The sequence below is a fragment of the Phyllostomus hastatus genome, unplaced genomic scaffold (assembly GCF_019186645.2).
Source record: "Phyllostomus hastatus isolate PE091 unplaced genomic scaffold, TTU_PhHast_1.1 phas_contig_137, whole genome shotgun sequence".
Lineage (NCBI taxonomy): Eukaryota > Metazoa > Chordata > Mammalia > Chiroptera > Phyllostomidae > Phyllostomus > Phyllostomus hastatus.
In genome coordinates this window covers 1,894,205-1,920,657 of record NW_025333583.1, presented here as the reverse complement: position 1 = coordinate 1,920,657, position 26,453 = coordinate 1,894,205, and the positions used below count along the sequence as shown (strand labels likewise).

The following is a 26,453-nucleotide window of genomic DNA, read 5'->3' as shown; positions in this document are numbered from 1 at the left end:
CATTAGCGTGTACAATGTTATTTTCTTCACAATTGGCTGCCTAAAATTGCTGTTTCTAAAAAAAAGCTTTTAGAAGCCATTTGTAGGAGTTATCTCTAGAATCCCAGGTCACATTATTTTTTTCAGACCACCTTTGATTTCGGCCCCAGGTATAGTGTCATGAGTTTAGACCACGTCACACTGACAACTCACCTTGAGCATGCTTGGTAAGCAGTCTTTCTGCTCTAAGACCTTCCCGGAGACTGCAGAAGAATGCTGAACCAATGTCTCCTCCCTCAAGCACAGCTTCAAGTCCAAGGGGGATTAACGCTCCTGTGGACAATCTTTAAGAGATGAGGGGTATGAACCAGCTGAAAAAGACTTCATCCACCATCATTCAGGGCAATAATTCTGGAAGACAGCTGTTTGTTTCTCAGGAGGTTAGAGTGGAATAAATTCCCCAGAGCTCACAGAATGACCTTGAATGTTTGTCCCCTCTCCACATCGCTGCCTCGCTCTTGGTTCCTGGGATTGTCTCATGAATAAGTGGTCTGCTCCCCAAGCTCTGCTTTAAGGGCAACCCGAACTAAGGTGTAAAGAAACAAGATGCAGCCCTGGCTGGTGTAGCTCAGTGGATTGAGCACAGGCTGTGAACCAAAGTGTCGCAGGTTCAATTCCCAGCCAGGGCACATGCCTGGGTTGCAGGCCATAACTCCCAGCAACCACACATTGATGTTTCTCTCTCTCTCTCTATCTCCCTCCCTTCCCTCTCTAAGAATAAATAAATAAAATCTTTAAAAAAAAGAAAAAAAAGAAACAAGATGCTTGGTTCGTTTCAAGCAGTCATTGTGAGAACTTGCATTTTTTTCATTGAAGTTATGGCTATTATTTTTATTTTTAATGATCTCTGCAATACCTCAGACTTTGGTATATACGATTAAGTTTGCATGGAAAGTACCATTTGTACTACCGTCTGGAAGAAATAAAAGCACAGGCTAATGACATACAATGCCATCCATTTGAGAACCAGAAAATAAGCCCTTGAGGAGGAAATGAACAACAATCCATTGACTTAGAGAAGAGGATCCCATGTCTAGATTCAGCTCAGGTCCTCGTGGCTGGACACTGATGAAGTCAAACACCTGTCTGGCTTCGGTGTCCTCATCTTTAAAGTTAAGGTATGGAACTAGATGGCCTCCACACTTCTCTAGCTTAGAAATTCTATAATTTGTCATTCCTCAAAACCATGGTAAAGACCATGTCTGTCCGTGAAGCTCAGCAACAGTCAAGACCCACCGGTGTGAAAATGGCAAACTTAGAGCTGTCTGGTTCTTTGTCCCCAACTCCCTTGTCAGAATAAAATATCATGCCTCCTTGCTTTCATGGCCCATTCCTTACTAAAATAACGGTCACCTAGTCGGTGCCCAATACATGCTGTTATAAAAAGAACTCCTACCATCTTCCAAAAGCTTTTCATGGCACCAATATCAGAAAGAGAACAGAAAGATGGAACTACCTTGGTCAGCATGACATAGCGTATGGTCATCTGTCATAGATGTGGAAAGGGAGTTAGGCAACAAATGGTCACATATCGTGAACAATGTCTATGAAAATGTTTCATACAGTATGAGTATGGCACCCTATATTGCCTTGTTACATAGTTATTGGTGTGTGTTTTAACTCTCTTATTATATGTAGTCTTGAATTCAGCCATTATCATATACTACTGAATACCTCACACTGAAGTCACTCGTCACATTTTTTTTTTTTTTGGAAAAAAAATAGAGTAAGAAACTGAGGTTCTACTATAACAGGCATTAGGACTCATCAGGAATGAGTCTGAGATTTGAAAAGAATGTTTAGAAAATAAAGTCCAGTGTGATAAATAGCCTTTTTAACAAATTAGGTTTGAAATAATTTTCTCATGTTAACCTCTCAGTGGTATGTACATTGACCTAAAAAATCCACTGAAGGTCACCTTTAAAAATTTTGTGAGGACTTTGAAATAGCACACCTATCAAACTAAGCGTGGGGAAATAAAATTGCAATCATTATAAAAATGTCAGAACTCAGTTCTCTTCTACAGTTATCAAAGGGAGAGGAAAGGAGAGACGTGCTTCAAAGATGAGGGAGGGAGGAGAAGAGGGAGAACACAGGAATGGGGGAAGAAGAAGAAGTGAGCACAGAACATGAGCAAGGATGAGTAGTCACAAGGAGGGAGGATCGTGGGCTGGAGCGTGTCAGATGTAGGTGGGTGGAGATTTTTTTCTGGTTATGAGCTTTACCGGGATATAATTCATGTACCATACAATTCAACCTTTTAAAGTGCACAGATCAATGTGTTTTAGCCTGTTCATAGGGTTATGCAAGCACCATCACTATTTTTAGAATAAAAAGAAACCACAGAACCATTAGCTGTCATTCTCCATTCCTCTCCCTTGACCCCGACACCCCAACCTAACCCTAGACAATCACTATTCTACATCTGTTTCTATAGCGTTGACGATTTTGAATGTTTCTTATAAATGAAATCGTATAACATGTGGTTGGTTTTCTTTCACTTGGTGTAATGTTTTCAAAGTTCGTCCATGCTCTAGTATCCATCAATACTACTGTCATCGTTATTGCCAAATACTGTTCTATTGTACATATTTGCTGAATTTGATTTTTCTGTTCATTAGTTTATGACATGTGGGTCGTTTCCACTTTTTGGCTGGTATGAATAATTCTGCCACAAACATTCATATACAAGGTTTTTTGTGGACATACCTTATCATTTCTCTTGGGTACAGATCTAGGAGTGGGATTGCTCAGGTGTATGGTAGTTCTAGGATCAACCCTTTGGGAACCGTCAAACTGTTTTCCAAAGTGACTGCTGCATTACTTCATCATCAACTGTGTATGAAGGGTTAGTTTCTCTACATCACCGCCAACACTTATCATCAGTCTTTTTGATTGTGCCATTCCCGTGGGTGTGAAGTGGCATGTCATTGTGGTTTTTATTTACAATTTCCTAAGGACTAAGGGTGGGGAGCGTTTTCTCCTGTGCTTCTTGGCCGTTTATTTATCTTTGTAGGAATGTCTATTCAGATATTTTAAAGTTGGGTTACTTATAATTTTGCTTTTAATTTGCAAAATCTTTTCACATATCCTGGATACACGTATAAGTCCTTTACAGATACTTGATTTGCAAATATTTCCTACCTTTCTGTGGGTTGCTTTTTTACATCTTTATAGTATCCTTAGAAGCACAAAAGATTGTAGCTTTGATATAGTTCAGTATATTTGTATTTTTTTATTTTGTTGTTTGAGATTTTGGTGCTGTATCTGAAAAATCATTGCCCAACCCAAGGTCATAAAGACTTACTCCCATGCTTTCTTTTAAGAGTTTCATAGTTTTAGTATATGTAGGTCTATGATCCATTTCGAGTTAATTTTTGTGTATGGGTGAGGTAGTGGTTTAACATCATTCTTTTGCATGTGGATGCCTAGTTGTGCCATCACCATTTGTTGAAAAGACCATTCTTTCCCCCATTGAATAGGTAAGCTGACCATTCACATGGAGGTTTATACCTGGCCTGTCAATTCCATTCCATTGATCTGTAGGTCTACCCTTATTCCGGTAGCACATGTCTTGATTGGTGTAGTTTTGCAGTAAGTTTTAGAACCAGGGAGTGTAAGTTCTTTGACATTGTTCTTCCTTTTCAACATTGTTTTGGCTATTTGGGATCCCTTGCAATTCCACATGAATTTGAGTGTTGGCTCTACCATTTCTGCTAAGAAGCTAGCTGGGATTTTGTCAGGAACTGTGTTGACTCTGTAGGTCAGTTTGGGAGAAGTGCCATTTTGACAATGTTACTTAAGTCTTCTAATCCATGACATCATATGTCTTTTTATTTATTTGGAAGTCTTTAATAATTTTTAGTTTTCAGTTATAATTTTAATTAATTTTGTTAAATTTAAACCAAAGTATTTTTAATATTTTTGATGCTATTATAATAGTCATTGTTTTCTTAATTTTATTTTCAGGTTATTCATTGATAGTGTATGGAAATATAATTGGTTTCTGTATATTGGTCTTGAATCTTGTAACTTTGTTGAACTCATAGGGTCCAATAGTTTTTTAGTGTTTTTTTTAGGATTTTCTATATACAAGATTACTTCATCTGCAAATTAAGATAGGTACTAATTCCTTTCTTATCTGGGTGCCTTTTCCCTCTTTTTTTGCTTAATTGTTCTGGCTAGAAACTCCAGCACAATGTTGACCAGAGGTGTGAGATCAGATATCCTTGTCTTGTTCTTAAACTCAGGTGGAAAGTATTCTGCCTTTCAGTATTGAGTATGGTGTTAGCTGTGGGATTTTCATAGATGATCTTTATCAGGTTGAGGAAGTTCTATACTACTCCTAATTTAGTGAGTCAATTCCTGGTTAGATTTTATCAAATGATTTTCATATGGTTTTTGTTTTTTATTGTTAGTATGTGTGCTACATATCCTAGGAAAAATCCCGCTTGGTTATATTTATATATGTTGCTGGATACAGCTTATTAGTATTTTATTGAGAATTTTTGTGTCTATATGAGATATTAGCCTGTAGTTTTCTTGTGATTTTTTTTCTTGTTTTCAAGAAAATCAATGTAAGACTGTCTTTATAGAATGAGTTAGAAATTCTTCCTTCTTCTACTTTCCGAAAACATTTGTGAAAAATTGATTTTAATTTTTTTGAGTGTTTGGTATAATTTACTAGTGAAGTCATCTGGGTCTGGACTTTTCTTTATAGAAATAGTTTTAGTTACCAATTTGGTATCTTTACTTATTATGAAATTATTCAAATATATTACATTTACTTGAGTCAGTCTCAGTAATTTTTGTCTGTCCAATAGTTTGTCCCTTTCATTTACATTATGTAATTTATTGGCATTCAGTTATTTATAGTATTCTCTTTAAGTCCTTTTTCATGTCTTCAATTTGGTATGGATATTCTCTTTTCAATTCTGGAGTTCAGCAATTTATCTTCTCTTCATTCTTCAGGCCAGCCTGCTCTTATTTCTTGATTAGTTCAGTTAAAGCTTGTTAATTTTGTTGATCTTTCTGAAGAACCAGTTCTTGGTTCCACTGATTTATTGTTTTGCTGTTCCCTATTTCTCTTATCTCTGCTATGTTTCCCTCTGAGCGGTGCTTTTTCTGAATCACATAAGTTTTTTTATTTTATCTTAAAGATTTTATTTATTTTTAGAGAGGGGAAGGGAGGGAGAAAAAGGAGAGAAACATTAATGCATGGCTGTCTCTCATGGGCCCTGTACTGGGGACCTGGCCTGTACCCCAGGCATGTGCCCTGACTGGGAATCAAACTGGAGACCCTTTGGTTCACAGGCCAGCCCTCAATCCATTGAGCCACACCAGCTAGGGCAGAATCACATGTTTTTGTATGTTGTATTTCATTTTCATTCATCTCAATGTATTTTCTCCTGTATTGATTTCTTCTTTGACATATTGCTGGCTTAGGAACATATTGTTTAATATCCATGTATTTGTGAACTTCCCAAATTTCCTTCTGTTACTGAATTCTCATTTAATTCCATTGTGGTTTGAAAACATACTTTGTATGATTGCAATCATTTTAAATTTATGAAGACTTGTTCTATGTCCTAGCATATGATTTCTACTGGAGAATGTTCTGTATGCACTTGAGAAGAATGCCTATTATGTTGATGTTGGATGAAGTGTTTTATAGATGTCTGTTAGTTGTATTTGGTGTAGAGTATTGCTCAAATATTTATTTTCTTATGGATCTTTTGTCTAGTTTTTAAAAATTATTATTTTATTAAATTATTTTATTAATTATTTTATTAATTATTTATTATTTTATTGTTCAATTACAGTTGTCTGCATTTACCCTCCACCACTCCCCCGAACCCCAGCCATCCCTACCTCCCTCCCTTGCTTCCACCTCCTGCCCTTGGTTTTGTCCATGTGTCCTTTATAGTTGTTCCTGAAAACCCTTCCCCCTTCTCCCCATTATCCCCTCCCCTCTCCCCTCTGAACTCTGTCAGTCTGTTCTTTATTTCAGTGTCTTTGGTTACATTTTGCTTGTTTCTTTGCTTTGTTGTTTAGGTTCCTGTTAAAGGTGAGACCATATGGTATTTTGTCTTTCACTGCCTGGCTTGTTTTGCTTAGCATAATGCTTTCCAGCTCCATCCATACTGTTGCAAAGGGTAGGAGCGCCTTCTTTCTTTTTGCTGAATAGAATTCCATTGTGTAAATGTACCACAGTTTTTTGATCCACTCATTTACTGATGGGCACTTAGGTTGCTTCCAACACTTGGCTATTGTAAATTGTGCTGCTGTGAACATTGGGGTGCATAGGTTCTTTTGGATTGATGTTTCAGGGTTCTTAGGATATAATCCCAGCAGTGGAATTCTACTTATTATTAAAAATATGGTATTGATGTATTCAAATTTTGTATAATTGTCTATTTTTCTTTTCAATTTTGTCAGTTTTGCTTTATGTATTTTGAGGTGCTGTTGATGTATATTTGCTCATAATTTTTATATCTTCTGGATGGATTGATCCTTTATCATTATAGAACTTCCTTTTCATTTCTAGTTACATTTTTGTTTTAAAATCTGTTTTTATCTTTTTAGATATAAGCATAGCAACTCCAGTTTTCTTTTATTTATTATTTGATGATGGTTTACCTTTTTTAACTCATTTGTGCTTAGTGGACAGTTTAAAAAATGATTTCAATGTTACTTATTCTTAAATGATCATATAATACAATTCACTTTTTTCTTTGGCTGTACAGCTTTATGATTTTAGACACACAGGTAGATATGTGTAACCATGCCCATAATAGCATAAAAATAATTCTATCACCCCCCCAACACATTTGCATTGCTTCTTTACAGTTCACCTGTCCTGCAAACCCAATCCCTAGCTCACAGTGATATTCTCCCTAGTGGAGGATTCTTATTACATTATTATTATTGCTGTTGTTGTTGTTGTTATATCATCATCATCACCATCACTATTATTTGACAATTGTTTTATTGATTAACCACTGACGATAGTCTTCTTCATTTTCAACCCTTCTGGAGTTTGGGTTGAGTCAATGGCCACATTAGCATGAGGAGTTTAGGGCAGGCGGGATTACTTGCTGGGCTGTCATATTGGTTAGAGTCCTGTAAATGAAGTAGTCTGAGAAGAGTTGATACAAAATAAAGAGGAAGCTGAGACCTGAGCCCCTTTTAAAAAAATCCTCACTTGAGAATATGTTTATTGATTTTAGAGAGAGAAGAAGGAAGAGAGAGTGGGAAATATCAATCCCATATGCCACATGGGACAGAACCCACAGCCTAGGTATGTGCCTGGATTGGGAATTGAACCCACAACCTTTGGGTGTATAGAATGATGCTCCAACCAACTTAGCCACCTGGTCAGGGTGAGGCTTGAGTGTTTCTTAAGGGTGGGTACTTTCCACAAAGGTTGGAGACAATTCTACAGCATTGTTATGTTACCTGATCTGAAAAGTAGCCTGGAAATTCAAGGTCTTTGGTGACAGCTGAGCACAAGCTGGCAATTGTAAATGGTTCTTGGGTATGTCTGGAATCCTCCCCCTCTCCGATTGGCTTTGGAAAGCAAACAGAGTATAACAATAGGAGTTCTGGAATGTTCCTTCGTGGGGCTGACCTTTGTATTGCTGCTAAGCCATGTCCTCTCTTTTCAGAGGTAAGAGATTAAGTTAAAACTGGATGGGAATCTTTGAAGGATGTGACAGGATTTTCCCCTCTCCTCCCCTTTCCCACTTTGACCTTCACACTTTCCCAACAAGAAGAGGAAGGCAGGAAGTTTTCCCTGTGGGTTTTTTCTTTGTGACGACATGATGGGGCAGGTCCATCGATGGGGAAAACCCCGTGGGAGAACACGCCTTTTGTGTACATTCCCAATATTTGCTATAAGTAGTGCCATCTAAGCCTCAGGTCGACACCAGAGCTTAGCAACTCTCCCAGGGCTCTGGGTACTCAGCACTGTGCACAGCTGTCCTGTGAGCTGAAAATGATGAGCAGTAGCAAGTGTTTGCTCATGGCTGCTTTGATGTCACTGCTGCTACTCCACCTCTGCAGCCAGTCAGAAGGTAAGTGTCTCTCTTCCTGCTTGCATGGAAGAAAGGACTAGCTTCATTTACCTCTGAGCCTTGAGCTCATCTGAGAGTCCCCAAAGGAAGGAAGCCTGTTAGAAAGTCTTCAAAAGGAATTGATGGGGGGGGGGCGTGTTGTCAGCTTATTGGTGAATGAAGATGGGAAGGGTTCTTGCTGCTTATCAGGCTTTTTCCTCTGTGCTGTCCACCCCAGCAGATTTTGGGGGGTAGGCAGCCTCAGAGAGACCCCTGAGCTCCAGCATTCTGCCAAAGCGCTATTTCTGGGAGTGATGTGAATTGGGTAATATTGCCAGTGAATGAAGTCATTCTGAAATGTAAGGAGTGCTTTTACATCCCCAACTTTCTCATCTCCCAATTACTTTCAGTGAAGTTTAAAGCTCATCCTTTGTGGCACCTGATTCTTCATTTCTGCAAGGCCTCTGGGACATCTCTTGCCAACTTTGTGATAACTTTTGTCCTCGTCTTACATCAGATTATAATGTGACTTGGATGAATGTCCAAGTAGTACTTTATTGCTGTAAGAGGACACCACTTTTAGCAACAGGTGTATTCCTAAAAATGAACCTGTTGGACTTTTATGAACAAAATGCAAAACTTCCATTAACTATTATAATTTCTGTAGCACTATAACTAGTGCTCTAGGTATAGCTCCTATAAAAGCAGCTTTTATAAATCACATTTTCCTTTGTAAAATCTTATCTTTCCCCTCAATACTCAGTAGCCAGGTAATAGATGGAAACCTGCCAATTTATTCATTTTCTGAATTTGGAAGTTTATCTATGAGAGTTTCTTCAAGTGGAAGTTACTCATATTCTCGAGTAATTATAATGGACTGAGCTAAGACAGTTTGTGTTTTATAGTAAAGATACTCCTTTTATGACAAGTTCTGTGCTTCTAAACTATATTATTTGAATTCCCCAGCATACAAACTATTTTCCAAGGGACTGGAAACTATGTTAAATTAGGTCTCAGAGACACTGGAACTGTTCCTCTAAATAGTCTATTTACCCAGTCCATCAGATTCCAGGTTTTCCACAACTGCAAGGAGTTTCCTAATACCCACCACAGAAGAGTCTGTTCCTGTGGGCTCAAAGCCTTTCATTTCTTTTTAACAGCAATGGCCTTTGACTGCTGCCTGCGGTATACGCGTCGCGTACTTCGTACCAGAAATATCAGGGGCTTCTCGAGACAGTACGCCAATGAAACTTGTGACATCGATGCAGTCGTGTGAGTTACTAATCGATTCTATTTCAGGAATAAAAAGTTTTTGCCTTTTTGGCCTTTCCTACAGAAATAACAAATGCGGCAAAGGTAGCTTTGTTTTAGGAGTGTATGCCTATTTCAAAGCTCACTTGTTTATATACATAGAAACAAATGTATATAAACATATATATTTCATTGTATTCAATGTATTGGGGCATAGAGTTATATAACATTCGAATGTCCAGTTCTGTAGTACGTCATCTGTGTTTTGCACCGGGCATTCACCACCCAAAGCCAGGAGCCCTTCTATGATGACAGAAGGAGACTTGACTCAAAACTCACTTTAATTAAGACTAGGATAAGGCACAAGTTTTGTTTTCAAAAAGAAGCATAGTAGGGGTAGGATCACTTTCTAAGATAAACTTATAGGCTACTAAAGTGCTGTCTCAGGAAAATGTGGAAGACGTAGACTTTAAAATGAGCATATTGTGCCAGGGAATGGTTGAGGCTGTAAGTGGAAATTCAGAGTAATTATACTGTCATTCCAATATTCTTGATATATAGAGGATATTATACTTTGGAATTATATATATAATATATAATAATATATATATTCTGGGGCTTTCTTTTTCTGCCATTGCATAGCAATTTGTTCAATTGTAGAGAAAGTCAGGGAGCGTCCCTTTCATTTCTTGCATCAAGCTTTATTGGGACAGTTTTTTTTTTCATTTTGTTTCACCTCTGAAATAAATGAAATGTTTAGTGTATAAAGCCATCAATTAAGATATGAAATTTCCATTGCATGTTCTGTGAAAAAGCCACTTAAAACTCTTTAAACACAAGTCAAATTTTCTGATTTTTCAGCTTCTACACAAAGAACGGATGGGCTGTGTGTGCAGATCCAACGAAGAAGTGGGTGACGCATGCCATTTTCGTCCTCAGGTATGATACAGTCACGACCTACTAGCCTCTCTGCAAACGTGTGGGGCAAGAGCGATGGACAGAGTGGTAGATCCTGGGCTTGCTGGGATGTTTTAGCCTAAGCACGGTGGAAGTTTGAAAAGGGAAACTGGAGCTGGACCATCCAAACAAGAATTCAATTGTTTCCACCTACAAAACTTTTTTATTTTTGAAAATTTAATCTTTCACATGATGTATTTGATTCCTCTCTGCATTTGATATCCATGAGCTGTTTGATTCTTGTGGCAGAAATGTCTCCTGTTTATATAATTTGCAGACTTCACGACATTCGTTTGTTAAAAACTGAGAAATAAACAGTGAGAAAGAGAACAGTGGTTCTGATTTACACTGACGATAAAAGAGTCACATCTTATCACCAGATAGAAGCCCTCTAACACCAGGGCGCTATAGACACAGAATTCAAAGACACAATGCAAGTGTTCACATCCTGTTTCTGTCATTAGCTCACTGAGTTTTGGTGGGTAGGGCTCTTCCTTTCTCAACTTCGGTGTCCTCATCTGCACTCAGGGCTGCTTCGCACCCCGAGATGAGAACAGGGAATGAGAGGCCATTGTGAGGCATGGGAGCACTTCCCACCAACTGGTCATTCTGTCATTGCTTATTGATTTCTTCTCTTTCTCTTTACAGCCAAAATGAGAACAGCCTGAAAATGTGATGCTCTCTGGAAGGGGATTGGATACAGCTGAAGAATAAAAAGAACCCCGCTGGGGTTGGTGGTTTCACGTGCACGTTGTTGAGGGTTTATCACTTAACTGATTTGTGTCATCGGACTTGTCCAGTTAACGAAGTTGATACCCATTGCATCATACTTTGCTTTGTTAAGCATTGCATCAGAGTCAAGCTATTTTATGTTAAGTTATTTATATATGTGGGCTTTGTGTATGTGTTTTGCTATTTAATAACAATTTCCCATGAACTATTTAGTACAATGTGTAAAATTGTGCACTGGAGAAATAAGATTATATGAACTTTTTTGCAAGCAGTAGACCTGTTTTTTTTGTTTTAAAGTATTTAACATTCTCTGTTTATATCATTTTCCCCTAAATTGTTGTAATTACCTATAAAAGATAAAAATGATGAGAATAAATATTAAAAATAAAAGAACTGAAAATTGTTTGTTGATTGAGTGGTATAGCATTTAAGGTATATTAAAAATATTTAAACTATAGTAGGAAATACAAACATTTTCTGGAAAATTGCATTCCTCATTTTCTCCTACCTAGTTATTCCCTTTATCTCTCTCCCTCATGATCCAGGACTTCATTCTATATGAATTACAATGGAAAGGGTTTCTTTTTTCTTCAAAGTCATCCAAACTGGAAATTAGAAAGATCCTTATAGCTGAGATTCATATCACAGTGTTTAGCGATATAAAATTTTTTCCTTTTTATTTATTTTTATCCCTACATTTTATTTATTCACTAAAAATTTTTATTATTGTTTAAGCTAGTAAAAACTTTTTAAAAAGAACAAATTGCACCCATATAACTGCAGGATCAAAGTCCGTTGATTTAAAAGTCTTGGAATACATGGATATTTTAGAAGATTTTAAGAGTGTTATATCATTCTTAGATATCTGGCCCTTCCTATGTTTAGACCATTGAAAAGGACAAAATTCTGCAAAAAATTAACTTAAAAATGCACCTGTATACTTTGTGACTATAGGAACAGAACAACCATTTTAATAATACCTTGAGAAATCACTTAGTCCGTCATTTTACCACCAGCCAGGGACCCAGAAATGGGCATCTCAGCGCAGGAACATTTCTCTACTTCAGAAGTTCTGCTGAGTCATCTTTCAGCTGTTTCCCAAAAAGAATGTGACCGCGTGAAAGGTTCTTAGAACCCAACAGAGTCTCATTAGCCAGAGGAGAGACGTCAACTTGTGAAACTTAGCAGGAACGCAGAAATCAGACAAACGGATGCTGAAACGTGTGGTGGCCAAAGCTCAGGATGTGCCTCGTCCCCACACTCAGGACAGTCTGCCTCAGATTCCAAAGGCTACTGGAAAGCTCCCTGCAGGCAGGAACGCTGATGATAGGACGCAGAGCCTAGACACACAAATCTATGAAGCCGGGCCGAGATGGATCACTTCGTGGAGAGCCAAGAGCTGTTAGTGGCTCAATAGGCCCTGAAGACATCTCCGTGCTCAGGAGGAATAACATTGAATCATCAGGGAAAGTATGCTCAATATCCTGTTTATTTGTTCATCCAACGTGGGTTTAGTACCTATGATAATGCCAGGCACTGAGCCAAAGGAAACTCGAGATACCAAGTGAGGACTTGGTCTTTGCTCCCAGGTAATCAGGGTTGAGTGTAGTTAGGAGGAGGGGATGACAGTGAACCAGCTATTATGACACATGGTGATTAGCACTTGGATAACGAAAATCACAGGGTGCTGTAGGCCATCAATAGTGAGGGCGTCCAGAAGGAAATCGGAAAGGAAGACTATTCCGTTGAACCATATTAACAGCCAGTGTTCAATGCTGTTGAACTACGAAGATGGCATTTGTACATGGTTCAGCCCAATACTTGAGCTGAGGCCTGAGGGGCCACCCAGTTGAAAAGGGACAGCAGGGGCTGTTTGGAAATATCTGGAGACATATTTTATTTGTCAGATGGTCTGCAGGTGGGGTACTATAGGTGTTCAGTAGGCAGGAGATAGGAATGCTAAACCTATTAGAATGCACAGGACAGTCTTGCACAATAGAAGTGTCCCACACAATACGTCAATCACGCCACCGACTGAGCAATACTGGGTAGGGCGGGTATAGGGGTGGAGCAGTTGAAGATTAAATGAAACTGTTACTTCAGCTATGTATAGTGGTTTGAACTTGAACACGGAAACACTGGGGAACCATTGAAAAAGTCAAAGCAAGAGAAAAGGCAGGTAGGATGGAAAATGGAAGCAAAGGGACCAGGGAGAGCTTCAGTGAACACGGTGAGAAATGGCAAGACTTCAGAAAAGCCATGCAGAAAGAAGAGTGCAGAAGAGAAAGGCTGTGATTCCTGAGAATCATCCCAGACCACCCCCCATCACACCTCCTCCAGCCACCCGCCCTTGGAACAGCCTCTCCCGAGAGGGCCATTGGTTGATTGCTGGGAGGCCTCACCAGGTGAGCCCAGCAGAGCCAGAAAAGGAAGCACATTTTTCTGGTGCTCCGAAGGTGTCTGAATGTTTTGGGACCAGGAATACTAATAACTACTAGCTGAGTTCTGGAGACTGAAATTTCTAGGTCAAAATGCCAATTACTAATCACAATGCCAACATTCCAGTGTCAAGTGCATGAGTATAAATAAGATCTTCCTGGTTTAGAATGTGGTTCAAGTATTCTCTTTTCTTGTGAATCATCTGTCCAGTTTTTCTACTTAATACTGAAAATGTGGCATTGACATATCCAAGTTTTATTGTTGAATTGTGTGGTCTTCCCTTTAATTTGGTCAGTTTTTGCTTCATATACCTGGAGGTGCTATATCGTCCAGATGGATTGATCCTTTATCATGATGGAACTTCCTCTTCATTTCTAGTTACGTGTTTTTGTTACTCCAGGGATTTTTAAAAACACAAAAACAATGTCATTAGCAAAGATGAAAAGATGAACACTAAATTCTTAATATCACCAAATATTCAGTCAATGTTCAGATTTTTCCATTTGCTTAAAAAAAGATTGTTTTTCATTTTTTTGGTGGTTTATTCATTTCACTGAAGTTCCAGGAAAGCTCCTGCACTGCGTTTGTTGCTCCTTTTTACTTTTAATCTGTGTTTGTTGCCATCAAGCTTGCCCCTTTCTCTTTTTCTTTTGCAAGTTGTTTTGGAGAAGCTGGGGCATTATTCTTAAGTTTCATACCTTCTGGGTTTTGTCGATTGCATGTCTATGCCGTCATTTAGCATGCCCCTGACTTTCAGTTGGAAATAGAAATTGAGTTAAAGCTTGAATCGGGGAGGGGGACGAGACCATTGCACAAGTGATATTCCGGTGTGAACTTGTCTAACCCGATGCCAGTCACAGGAATGAAAGGGGAGGCTGTGAGCCTGTGCTAAAGTCTTCAAGAAAAGTGAAGAACTGATCAAGGCCTGCCATTCATAGCCAGAGGGAAGGAAAGTCGATGGTCAGAATGTACTTCAAAGGAAGTGACGGGGAAGGTGTGTAGGGTTGGAGCCTTCCCATCAAGGAAGCACAAGAATGCTGGTCTCCACTTGCTCCTAACCCTGTGGTTGTCTTGAGAAGACCTTAGAGGAGGTGATGTTCTTGTCATAGACTCAGGTTTCAGCTAAGGCAAGGAGACGGGAGTAGAGGATGGAAGGACAGGGAAGAGTTGCCAGATGCAGCTGGCATGGGGGTGAGTTGGAGCCACACAACAGCATTGGGAGGGAGGCATTAAGAAGTAAGAGAAAGGACAGATGAATGTGAGGGTGTGGGTTTGGGGTGTAATCATGTCATTTATAACACTGAGATGTTAGGCACTAAGTGCTAATATCAGTTGCTACGATTGCTAATGCATTATCTCATTTATACATGAGGCAGGTGCTATTTTTATGTCATTGTGTGAATAGAAAAACCGAGGGTACAGGAATTAAGGAACTTACCCATGATCACACAGGCTTTAGAGATATGATGGAATTAGTTGGTGTCAAAGTTTCAAAAGGCATCTGGTATACAGGGGTCTCTGTGTCAGTGAAGACAGTAGCCCCTGTCGTGTCTGATGCTCCTTGATGTTGGTTCTTTTGTTGGTTATTTGTCATGCTAGTAGTCACCTGTGTGCTCTGCTGTTTTAGAAGGAATTAAAGTGTTAGGATATAGAACATTTTACCTGGTGTTGTGGTGTTTTCTTTTTTTTTTTCATCAAAAACCTTAAGAAGTCTGTTTCTTCCAGGGGAGAACGACACTTATGATGTGGGAGCTTCATTCACTAAGAGCACTGGGCAGATCAGACTCTGGTGCTTTTCCTTCCTGTTAAATCATGGTTTACTGAACAGAAGTTATGTTTCCTCCCATTCGATCAATAGGTATTTATTGAACACCTGCTGTGTGTCAGGCACTGCCCTGATCACTAGAGACGAGCAAAACAAAGTCTCTGCTTTCATATGACTTACAGAAGGACAGACAAAAGGCAAACAGGTGCCTGAAGAAATATATAATATGGAAGAAAATTAAAGTCATGAAAAGGTGGCAGGGGGTGGGGGTGGAGTACCTCTCTGTGTTTGTGAAAGCTCGTAATAATTTACCTTATTTTTCCCCAGAAATGATTCTGATGTCTCCCTCTTGGCTGAGAAAGGAACCTACATGAGGTAAGAAAGACAAATGGGATTCAACCCACCTAAGAGGTGGTCTCAATTTTCTGAGATAAAATAGGCGATGGAAGACTGCTGCACTAGGCCTTGGCTTCCTATGAATGAAAGGTTAGACCATGGATGAGAATCCCCAGCACTATCAACCATTCTTCATTGGGTTGACCTTTTTTTTTTTAACTTACCACGTATTGACTCTACTATGGGGCTAACTCAAGGGAGAAGAACTTAAATATGACTTCAAACTCACTTGGTGATTGGATTCGCACACCACAACATTCTTTCTATCCATAGAATTTGGTGATTTTGCAAATCTGTTGTCTTCCTCTGGCTGTAACTCAGTCAACACAGATAGACAGTATTTAAGACGAAGTTGGCACAGTTGTGCGGTTACAGAACCCTCGCTCTAGCAGGATACCACGTAGTCTCCATTTCTTTCATTGTTGGAATCGAGGCACTTTTAACAGTAAGTGGTCACAAGTTTGAAAAGCTAGTATGGGAAAACTTTTTCACTCTTCTTGTTTCCCTTCTCCTTCACTTGAATACCAATAACCTTATGTTAAGTGTAAATTCACCTACATTCCAGGGGAAAGTGCTGGATTTAGATTCATCCAGTCTCATATCACAGTGCATTTGGAGCTTAAAGTAAATTCAGGGAAGACAGGAGCTGCTGGATTGCTGAGTCATGAAATGCAGAGGCCGGCTCAGGGGGTTACAGGATCCAGAGAATGAGGGTCTCTTATGGGCTGAATTGTGTCATCTACTCAAAATTCATATGCTGAAGTCCTAACCCCTGCCACCTCAGAATGTGACCCTATGCGGAGGCAGGGCATTTAAGGAGGTAATTAAGGTTAAATGAGGTCATAAGGGTGGGCCTTAATCCAATGGCAGGCGTCCTTATGGGACGAGGAGATTAGGACACAGACACACACAGAGAAGATCATGTGAAAACACAGGGAGAAGATGGCCATCTACAAGCCGAGGAGAGGGGAAACCAACCCTACTGACACCTTGATCTTGGACCATCAGCCTGTAAAACTGTGAGAAAATGAACTAATTGTTTAAGCCTCCCAGGCTGTAGTATTTCTTGTGACAACTGTGGACGGCCAGCACAGGGACCCAGAAGAGCGAACGGACGCTGAACCGGGTCCTCTGGGATTTAGCACAGGTGTTCATGAACTCACTCTCCACATGGTTCGTGAACAGCATGGTTTTGCAAGAGATCTACCTCCAGTTCCCTGTGTGAATTCTTCTGCCACAGACGTTTTCTCATACCCATCACAGCCCTGTTATTGGGATGGAACGACGTTCATGGAATGGACTAGTCCTGGCAAAACTTAATTAATGAAAATCCATCTCACTTGAATCATCTGACAGCACTTTAATCACATCTCCAGATGGAAACGCACACATGTGGTTCTTATCTGAAAAAAAGGAAGGGTGTCACTGTCCCCCCATGCCACCCTCACTAATGGGAGCGGCAGAAAGCCCTCCCTTCTGTTTCTCGACACTCTGACAGCCTGCCCTTGGGTGAATACGTGCAAGGTAGAGGCTTCGAGTAGAAAGGCCAGATGGTATCTGTCTTCAATAAATTATTAGGCAGTTGCAATGATTGCGTTGACCTTTCGTCACCATGTCTCTGAGGTTCCCCGAACATCAGGTGCAATCTCATTTGGCCCAGATGTTGAGTTTCACTAGTTTCAGGGATTCTATTTCCTGAGTTTCCACCTTCAGGGCTCCTGGAGTGAGGTCCGCCTTCCCTCTTCCTCTTCCTGCCGTCACCTCACTGCTCAGCTCAGCTCTGACCCTGCCTGGGCCCGACTGGGCCTGCCTCTGCTCTCCCCACCCTGCTGTACGAACCATCCTGACGAGTTCCAGATGGGAACGCTGCCTAAAAGTGAGTCAGCTTCGGTGGAAATGTCAGCTGGAGTTGAGGGATGCTTTCTGTTTTACAGCTAAGGGTAGAGGTAAAAATCTTGTCCTCTCCAAAACAAACTTAAAAAAAAAACAACCTGGCAACAAAACCCCTAAATCACACATTTTAACATACAGTTAGTTAAGAAGAAGGAGGAAGGGGCTTTTTAAAAAAACCTATAAAAGCACTGCCTGTAGCAGAAATGCTATGGAAGTTCAGGGAATAGCCGTGAGCCCTGCCTGGGACTTTGCAGAAATCATCCCAAATCAGGAAACACCTGAGCTGAGCACGTGAGCACGTGTTTCAGGTGGGGAAAGGGACGCGTGTGCACACACATGTGCCTGTGTGCATGTTGCCGAAATGGCTGGAGATGACGGTGCGAGAGGCAGCTGTCACATTAAGGAAGTGACGTCACCCCTGAGACAATGGAAGGCCAGCAAAGGGACCCCAGCGGGGAGGGACACGGTCAGACTGGGTCGATTCCCCTCCGAGAGTGGCTGCCTCTCTTCTTGCTATTTACTCTCTTTTCCTTCCATTCATCTGTTTTGGTTTATCTTTTGAATCTTGTGCAATCCTTTCATTTCTTGATTCCTCCCTTTTCTTTCAACCTATTAGCAGGTTTTGATTCTTTCCCCAGCCAACTAAACCTCTCAATGTGTCACCCAAACGGTCCTCCTGTCACCATCCTTGTTCCGTTGCTTCCTTGTGCTACAAAACTGCACCTGAGGTCCAGTCCAGTCCTTCATCTTCCTCACCTGCAGGTGCCTCAGTGCTGGCCGGACTCCTCAGGGTTTGGTTCATGCTGTTGGACGTTCATCAGCTGCAAGGGCTCTAGCAGTGGCTGTCAAAGCGAAGGCTGCACTGGACAAAGTTAAATAAGCAAAGACGACTTTATTCAAGTCTATTGCGGCGAGGGACAGAGGTCATAACTACAGTCTGGGCTGAATTCCACTAAAGCAAGCCAGAAGAGTTTTTCAGAGTTGGGGGAGGGTGCTCCAGTTGATTTGTATTTGCTAACTGTTTCTACCCAAAAGGAAAGTAAATGTTTTTGTATCTTCATGAAAAGAAGTAGTTTTGTAACTCTGAGAAGGTGCCTCCCCGCCCCCAAGTCTGGCTCCCACCCTCCTACAGAGGCTGGGAGGCAGAAACATTGTGGTCTTTGACGATTATACTTCAAAGGGTCGGCCCCCAGGTCTTTGAGAAAGATACACTGGGTTGTAAAGCTAACAGGAGGCTTTTAAAACAACTTGCATCTCAAAGGGTCAGAGAACATTTACAATGACAAGTTTTCTCAAGTAGATGCTCTAAAGAAAAGGAAGTCAGCAGTCTGCAGGGAGGAAGATTCAGGTCTAAAGTTTGGTCACACTCTAAAGTTTTGTAACTCTGAGAAGGCGCTGTGACTGATCGAATGTGTCAAAAGTGGTTTGCGAAGTTTCGCCCTGGACATTCCTCGCTGGACAATGCTCCACAGTCCGGCAGACCAGCTGAAGTGGACAGCGGTCAGATCGGGACATTAACTGAGAACAACCACCATGCGGGAGATAGCCGACATACTCAAAATATCCAAATCGATAAAGTTATTGGTGACATGAAAAATATGTCTTTTATTTCATGGAAAAAACTAAATGGACTTTCTGGCCAAGCCAATACTTAGATATGTTGGCAAGCAATGAGTACCTCTGTGTTCACATTTGTAAAAGGCGGGTAATTCCAGTACTTGTCCTGCGAGGTGTTATGAGCTTTAGGGGAGTTTATACTTGTAGCCATACCTGGCATGTAGTAGGCACCTAATTGTTACCATTCTGACACTTGCACTTACTATAATTATTTTAATTATTTGTGTATCAGCTGGTTTCATGACCATCTCCTGTTTCTTTAAGTTCATTAAGACAGGTCTCTTTCCTGCTTTTTCTTACAATGTCCCCAGTACCAAAAACAGTGTTTGCACATAAAGAGGTCTCAATATATAATAGTTAAAGAAAATTACTTATGTAAAATATTAATCATACATGTGTTCAGAATACATGGGTATTTATACAGAGCAAATCTTCAAGAAAAAACAGTATTTATAGTATGATCTTAAATATTTTAGAAAACAAAGACATGTACATGCATAGAAAAAATAAAAAGAGAAACACCAATCTATTAATTTTTCTTAATTCTAGGCTTTGGGATAATCAATACATTTCATTTTCTCTTTGACATGTTTCGTTCTTTAAAAAAATATTCTGCCCTATACATATATTAACTTCATGATAAGGAAAAAATCTTTAGAAAAGAATATTACAGTTTTTTAAAAAAGATTATATTTACGTATTTTTAGAGAAAGGGGAAGGGAGATGTAAAAGAGGCAGAGAAACATCCGCCAGGCCTATAACATAGGCAAATGCCTTCACCGGGAATCGAACCGGTGACCCTTTGCTTTTGCAGGATGACACCCAAACAACTGAGACACGCCAGTCAAGACAAGAACACTAAAGTTTGGGTAGAAGTCTGGACTTGTTAAATATAGAAACAGCCACCTGGTTTCATCTCTGAGTTATTAAAAATAGAAATCCACAGAGACTCTGATTTATTTATTAGGTCTAGAGTGGGGTCTGAGGATTTTCACTTTTACATGTGCCCTGCCGATTCTCATGATTAAGGAAATTTGGTTCCTGGGAAAAGTCCATGGGGGAGGGCTCAGGCCTGCTCATCTCCTGAAGGTCACCATCAGCCTCTAGAAGTCCTACCAAGAGGAGTTCCCTGAGCTGGGAAATGATTAAGGAAAAAGGAAATGTTGATTAAGGAAAGACCAATTCTGTTTTCTTCCCCAAGGACTGGCCTTCCTGATCTGAAGGACATGGGTGAGATTTCTCTCCCTGCATGCTGGGATCAGATCACTGCCCACCCCAAGGAGCCAGAGAGAGCCGTGCAGGTGGGACAGCGCCCAGGATCACACATTTGGCAAGAGAGGGGGCTGGGAATCAGGCCCAGGTCAGCATGGCCCCGGAACCGATGCCCTTAGAGCTTCTGCAGAGGATGAGACCACCTGATTATTGGGAGCATTCTAGGCACACATAGCATGTCTTCCATGGAGTATAAGCTCCATGGAAGCTAGGGCCTTGCTCACCACCCTCTCCCAGGGCTCCGCAGAGTGACTGTCACATTGTAGGTACTCAGGGAATGCCTGCTACGTTAGTGAACAATGGTGTGTTCACCTGCTGAACTACAACAAAATAAATACGTGATTCTCTTTAGGGGGTTTGAACAACTAAATTGAGTTTTTTGTTCTCCTTTGTGAGTTTACTAATGCTTATTGACAATCACTGTTCTGGGAAGCAGGGACGGGGACTCCTAGACCTGACACCTGACTTTATCAGAAGCAGAATCTGCATGAATTTGTCAACCATGCACCTACTTGTGAACAGACCCAGATGGCTCTCCTGTTTGTTTGTTTGTTTACTAAGGTAAATTTTCTGCCCTAACGGTCAGATCAGACCATCTCTGTGAGAGTTAACTCTCATTTAGCCATCCAGTCTTTTGATTTTCAAAGAACTCAGTTTGGTTGGTGCCCCAATGAGGGGCGAGCATTTGAAGAAACGTGGGTGCAGATGTGGGCTAGCTTTGTCGTCATCACCGGGAAGCAACAGCCCGCAGCTTTGCCGTCAGAGGGAGACGGTTGGGGGCGGGTGGGCTTCCATTTCCAATTTTGTCTCAGCCTCTGCAAGGTGATTTGGGAAGAAACGTTGCCCCTCTGCCTTTGCTTTGTGACTTAAGTTTACTGTACACATGTCCCTAGTCACTTGTTTCTTTAAAAAGTACAGGTTTTTGTTGGTTGTTTGTTATTTTGTTTTGTTGAACTTTTTTCTGTTCTCTGTTTATGATAGGGTTGGACCCACAGAAGGGGCAAGGTGAACAAGCATCTGAAGGGAAGACCTCAGTGAAAATGGACGAGTTGTTCAGTAGGCAAGTGGACATGTGTTGGCATTTATTTCAGAAGAGCCCCAGATGCGGCATTAAATCCATTGCTGTGCAGTCTTGAAAGAAGTTGTTTCATTCTTTCTGTGAAGGTGGTTCTTCTTAATAGAGAGTTCCTGCTAAGTTGATAAATTATGACAGGCAGGAACATAAATCTGTGGGAGAGGAAGGTTGGGAAATATCAAAATGTCAGTATTGAGATTCTTGCGTCAGAGGCAGATTGGGTCTTGTGCTGTCAACGAGCCGTTTACAGCTTAAAACCCTACCTGCCTGTCCTTGTAGTTCTGTGCTGAGCAGGTTTACTCACCTGGAGAGCTTTTAAAAATACATCCTAGGCTCCACCCAGAGAGATTCTTTTTTTGTCAGCTTGGCGTGGAGTCACGTCATCTATTTTTTTCTCCAGTGTCCAAGGTGGTTGAATGTTCCCGATTTTGGAATCCCTGCCCAAGTGTTACGTTCATAGTATTTCAGAGTATCCTGTATTTTTAGATACTTGTTTTTCAGATTCACACAGTGTTATCAGTCAGAGTTCCATGTGTAAAAGGAAGACCACTCTAGTTATTTTAATTAAGAAAGATTTTAATAAAGGAAATTAGATCTTAGAAAATTACTGGAAGGTCTGAGAGGATGGGTTTCAAGTTGGGCCTCCAGGGATAATTTTAGAACCAGAAGGAACTGACCTAACCTAGCAGGGGAGCTAGGCTGGACTCAAGACTCTTGTTTTTTATAAAGATTTTATTTATTTATTTTTAGAGAGGGAAGGGAGGGAGAAAGAGAGAGAGAGAAACATCAATGTGTGGTTGCTGGGGGTCATGGCCTGCAACCCAGGCATGTGACCTGACTGGGAATCGAACCTGCAACACTTTAGTTCACAGCCCGCACTCAATCCACTGAGCTATGCCAGCCAGGGCGGAATCAAGACTCTTGATCGAACCACCAACAGTCAGTGATGATGCTGCTGCTGCCACCCCTTCGACCACCTGTAGACTACCCAGACTCTGGAAAATGGAGACCCTTCCCTGCGCCCAGACATCAGAAAACCTCATCCAGGGACCCCCATAACTCATTACCCTTGAGGCTGGAGAAAGATGTGGAATGACAGCAGAGAAACCTCATGTATTTGTAGCTCTGCCAGACAGCAAAAATCAGAGAAAAAGGACATAAAGACGACCCCGCCACTACATGCCAAATCTTGAACTAGTATATCTAATAGGGAGATCACGTCACATTCGGCACCTGAGGTGAAAGGGAGAGCATGAAATGCTACTTTAGCTTTCCCAGCTCTCCGAGGGGAGGAAGGAAGGTGGAATGGAGGTGGGGTGAGCCAATGTGCGATACCCATCACACAGAGAGAGCAAAGGAAGCTTTGGTACCAAGGGCATCTCTGTGAAGTAGAGAAAATCACTCGTCTGACTATTGTGGGGAATATATCAATAAATAGGAGTATGTCAGGAGGCAAGCACAGGGATTTGGGATTTGATCCTAAACCACTGAAGGATGAATAAAATGCCCGCATCTTTTTAGAAAGATCATTTTGACTGCAGGACCAAGGGTGGATTAGAGTAGACCAGCATCCAACCTGTTTTTAGTTTGGTGTTACCATGAATAAAAACTGCCACGGATATTCTTATAAAGTCTCCTTGTGGACCTATATTTTTATATCTCTTGGATAAATAAATAGGAGTAGAATTGCTGGGTCAGAGAGTGAATGTATATTTAGTTGTTTAAGGAACTGCCATACCTTTTTCCAAAACAGTTATGACAGTTTAAACTCCCACGGAACCATGTAAGGGAGTTCCATTTGTTCTCCATTGTTGCTAACATTTAATATTATCACTAAAGGAAAAATTTTTTTAGCCATTCTGTGTAATGGATTTTTTGTTTAATCTTTCAAATATGTGAAACATTATGACTTTTCCCTCATTTAAAATTTTTTTTAGTTTTTTATTATTTCTGGAGTCTTATTATCAATCAATCACAGAAATTAATGCCTTCAAGTGATTTTAGAGATTATCTAATTTTGTTGTTCTTGCAGGTATAGAAAATGAGGCTCAGGGACCTTATTTAAATATGTACTGAGAATGTTCTAGATTGCGACCATCAGAGCCCCGGCCCAGTGCTATCTGTATCCTAAAAGTCCCTGCCATGTAATTATGTGTTTTCCCCCCTTAGTAATGACATTCTCTTCTTGCAAAAAGTTGCTTATTCCTGACTTTTAAAAGTCAACATGGCTGACCAGAAGGACAAATGCGATTGTTTGGAATGGAGTTTTAGCCTCTTGTTTCATTAACTCATAACTCCCCAGGAAGTATCCATTCATCAGTTAGGAAACAATCTGATGGTTGCCGATAACTGAAAGGGTTAAAGCCTGGAGGTTCTTTTACTTCCCATGTCTCAAACATCACTTTTTCAGAACGTTAGGGCAACTGACAGAAACTTTCCAATGGCAAACACTCCCTTTTCTTATCAACATTTTAGGCATTTCTCTTTAAAGGGGATGACCTAGCGGATACATGCGTACCTAACATCGAATGTGAAGCATTTTTTTAAAGACACGTTATCTAAAAGAGAAAATATTGAAAGAGATGTAAAGATAAGGATTTTAAACCAGCTTATGACAGAAGCCCTACCCAAAAGATGTTTCAGAAAATTATAGGATATTAATTCACACATTCAGTTAACATCTGGTTTAAGGGAAACGTTTGTTTGTAGGTGGGGAAATTTTTATTAGCAACACTGGCATTCAGAAATAGTCCTTGAACTTGCGTTCATAAACGACAGTTCTTTTACGTTCTGTAGCTCTCCTCTGCCTCACTCCCACCACCACGCCAGTAAATGACTCCGGAGAAGCACAAAGACACAGTGTGGGGTCTTTCCCAAAGTTCTGTTTCACGCCTTTTAATAAAAATGTCCATCCATAAAGACTTGTGATTTTAGCACATGTACGGGTGGGCATGAATTGATTTACTTGGGGGGAGGGGGATGGTTTAAGGAGGGACTCCATGAGACGGGTAAGAATGCATTATGGTGCCTGCGGAGGCAGCAGGACTCCGCAGCAGTCCCTGGAAAGCTCAGATCTCCTGAATCCAGAACTGCTTTGTGAGGCAGAGGAGGGTGGTTTCCACCCCCCACCCCACCCCGAACTCAAGAAAGTGGAGACTCAGTGGTGTGCTCCATCCTTTGTCTTAGGGCGGAAGGCATTGGCTGTTTGCCCTGCCGCAGCCTCCCTCCCTCTGCTCTGCATCAAGGCTTGTATGACTTCACTGTATGGACCAGCAACACTTGTGGGTGGAGCTAATCTTTTTCCACGTTAAACAAAAATAAATGATCAGAGTAGAGACCATGCATACACACCTGACCACAAGTCCTCCTAGGATAGATCCTTGGAAAATATTTTCAGACTTGGAAATAAATCTGCAGTGATGGATGAACAGAAGGGCATTTTATGAATTAATAACTGCATGGGAGCACCTGCTACGCTCCAGCCATTGGGGTAGTGCCTGGAAGACAGAGATGAAGCTGCCCATTCATGCCCATCAAGTGGGCACAGGTTGGTGAGTTTATGTACCAAAAAGAATTCCCAAGGGTGCAGGTAGGAAGACAAATTGTTGCAACCTCTTCGGAAAACAGTTTGGTACTTTTTACTAAAGCTGAACATGACTCAACTGCTCTTTCTGATTCATACCCTTGAGAAACGCATGCGCACGTGTGCCAGGGTTCTCACACAGGAATGTTTTCATTAGCTTCAAACCAGTCCATCAACTGTGGAATAAACAGGTGAATGGCGGAAGCTTGCACGCCATGGAAATCTAGACAGACAGGAAGATGTACGCCCAGCAGCCAAAGGCACAGATGGCCTGGAATCTTAGACGCTTCCCTGAGTGAAAGAAAGAAGAAAAACAAAGGCATCTCCAGAAGGACCCCATTTCTCTAAAATTCAGAAACGGGAAAAGTAAACTTCATTGCTTAAGAATGCGTACAAAAGTGGTAAAACTCTGAAGAAAAGTGAGGCCGTGATCAGTATAAAGGCAAGGCTAACAGTTATTTTCAGGAGAGTAAGCAGGTTGTGACTAAAACTAAATACTTGAGTTTTCAGGGAGTGATGACCTGGGTAGAGGTGGTATGGATTTTCAAAGTTAATTATTTGATATACAGTATGTTCATTTTATGCACTGTTTCATATATTGCTCTATTGACATACTTTTAAGTCTTTGAAACCCTTTTTAAAGGTTATATTTACAATCCCACCCTGAGTTTTGATTGATAAGGAGGCTGAACCCAGGGGGCGACGGAAGCACAGATGACACCAGCTGACTAGACCAGCGGTGTCATCTGTGGGGAAAGACGGTGGGGAAAGACTGCAGCCTGGACGAGCTCGGAGGGACCGTGGGAGCCCAGAAGAGAAAGGGGACAAGAATTCGAGGTGGAGCTGAGGCTCAGTCTTGATGCCCAGATCCCAGGCTTGTGCGTCAGGGAATAAGAAATACCCTGGGGCTGGCAAGGCAGGTCAGAGGTCAGAAGATGTCCTTTTGGTGTCCAGGGAGTTTACTCCTGGCTCCTTTGAAGGAAGGACGTTTTTGTTATGAAGCAAGAACAAGAAGACCTAAAGAAAAGAGGAAGGAACTCAGGAAAACGTAGAGGGAAGAACTTAGGCATAGCCACAGAGAAGAGAGGATGAGAAATGAATCAGGAGGAAGCCGGAGGTACAATATTAAAGACATAGCATTGGCCGGTGTGGCTCAGTTGGTTGGGCGTCATATTGCAAAGTGAAAGCTTGCTGGTTCGATTCCTGGTCAGGGCTCACTGCTGGGTTGTGGGTTCGGTCCCGGTCGGGGCATGTCGACAGGCAGGCCATCCAATTGCCCATCAGTAGGTGAGTGGATAAAAGAAGTGTGGTCCATATACACAAAGGACGAGTGCTCGGCCATAAAAAATCTTACCATTTATGATGATATGGGTGTAACTA

The 26,453-nt window shown here is 41.1% G+C and overlaps 1 protein-coding gene across 1 annotated transcript; it reads left to right on the top strand.

Annotated features, from left to right (window-relative positions):
• The first annotated feature begins 7,965 nt into the window (after window positions 1-7,965).
• On the top strand, window positions 7,966-11,436 carry CCL20 (C-C motif chemokine ligand 20). The gene is made up of 4 exons (XM_045855035.1): window positions 7,966-8,114; window positions 9,254-9,365; window positions 10,206-10,283; window positions 10,950-11,436. The coding sequence occupies exons 1-4, from the start codon at window positions 8,036-8,038 to the stop codon at window positions 10,975-10,977; spliced, it is 297 nt and encodes a 98-aa protein (XP_045710991.1). The 5' UTR covers window positions 7,966-8,035; the 3' UTR covers window positions 10,978-11,436.
• Window positions 11,437-26,453: the final 15,017 nt, after the last annotated feature.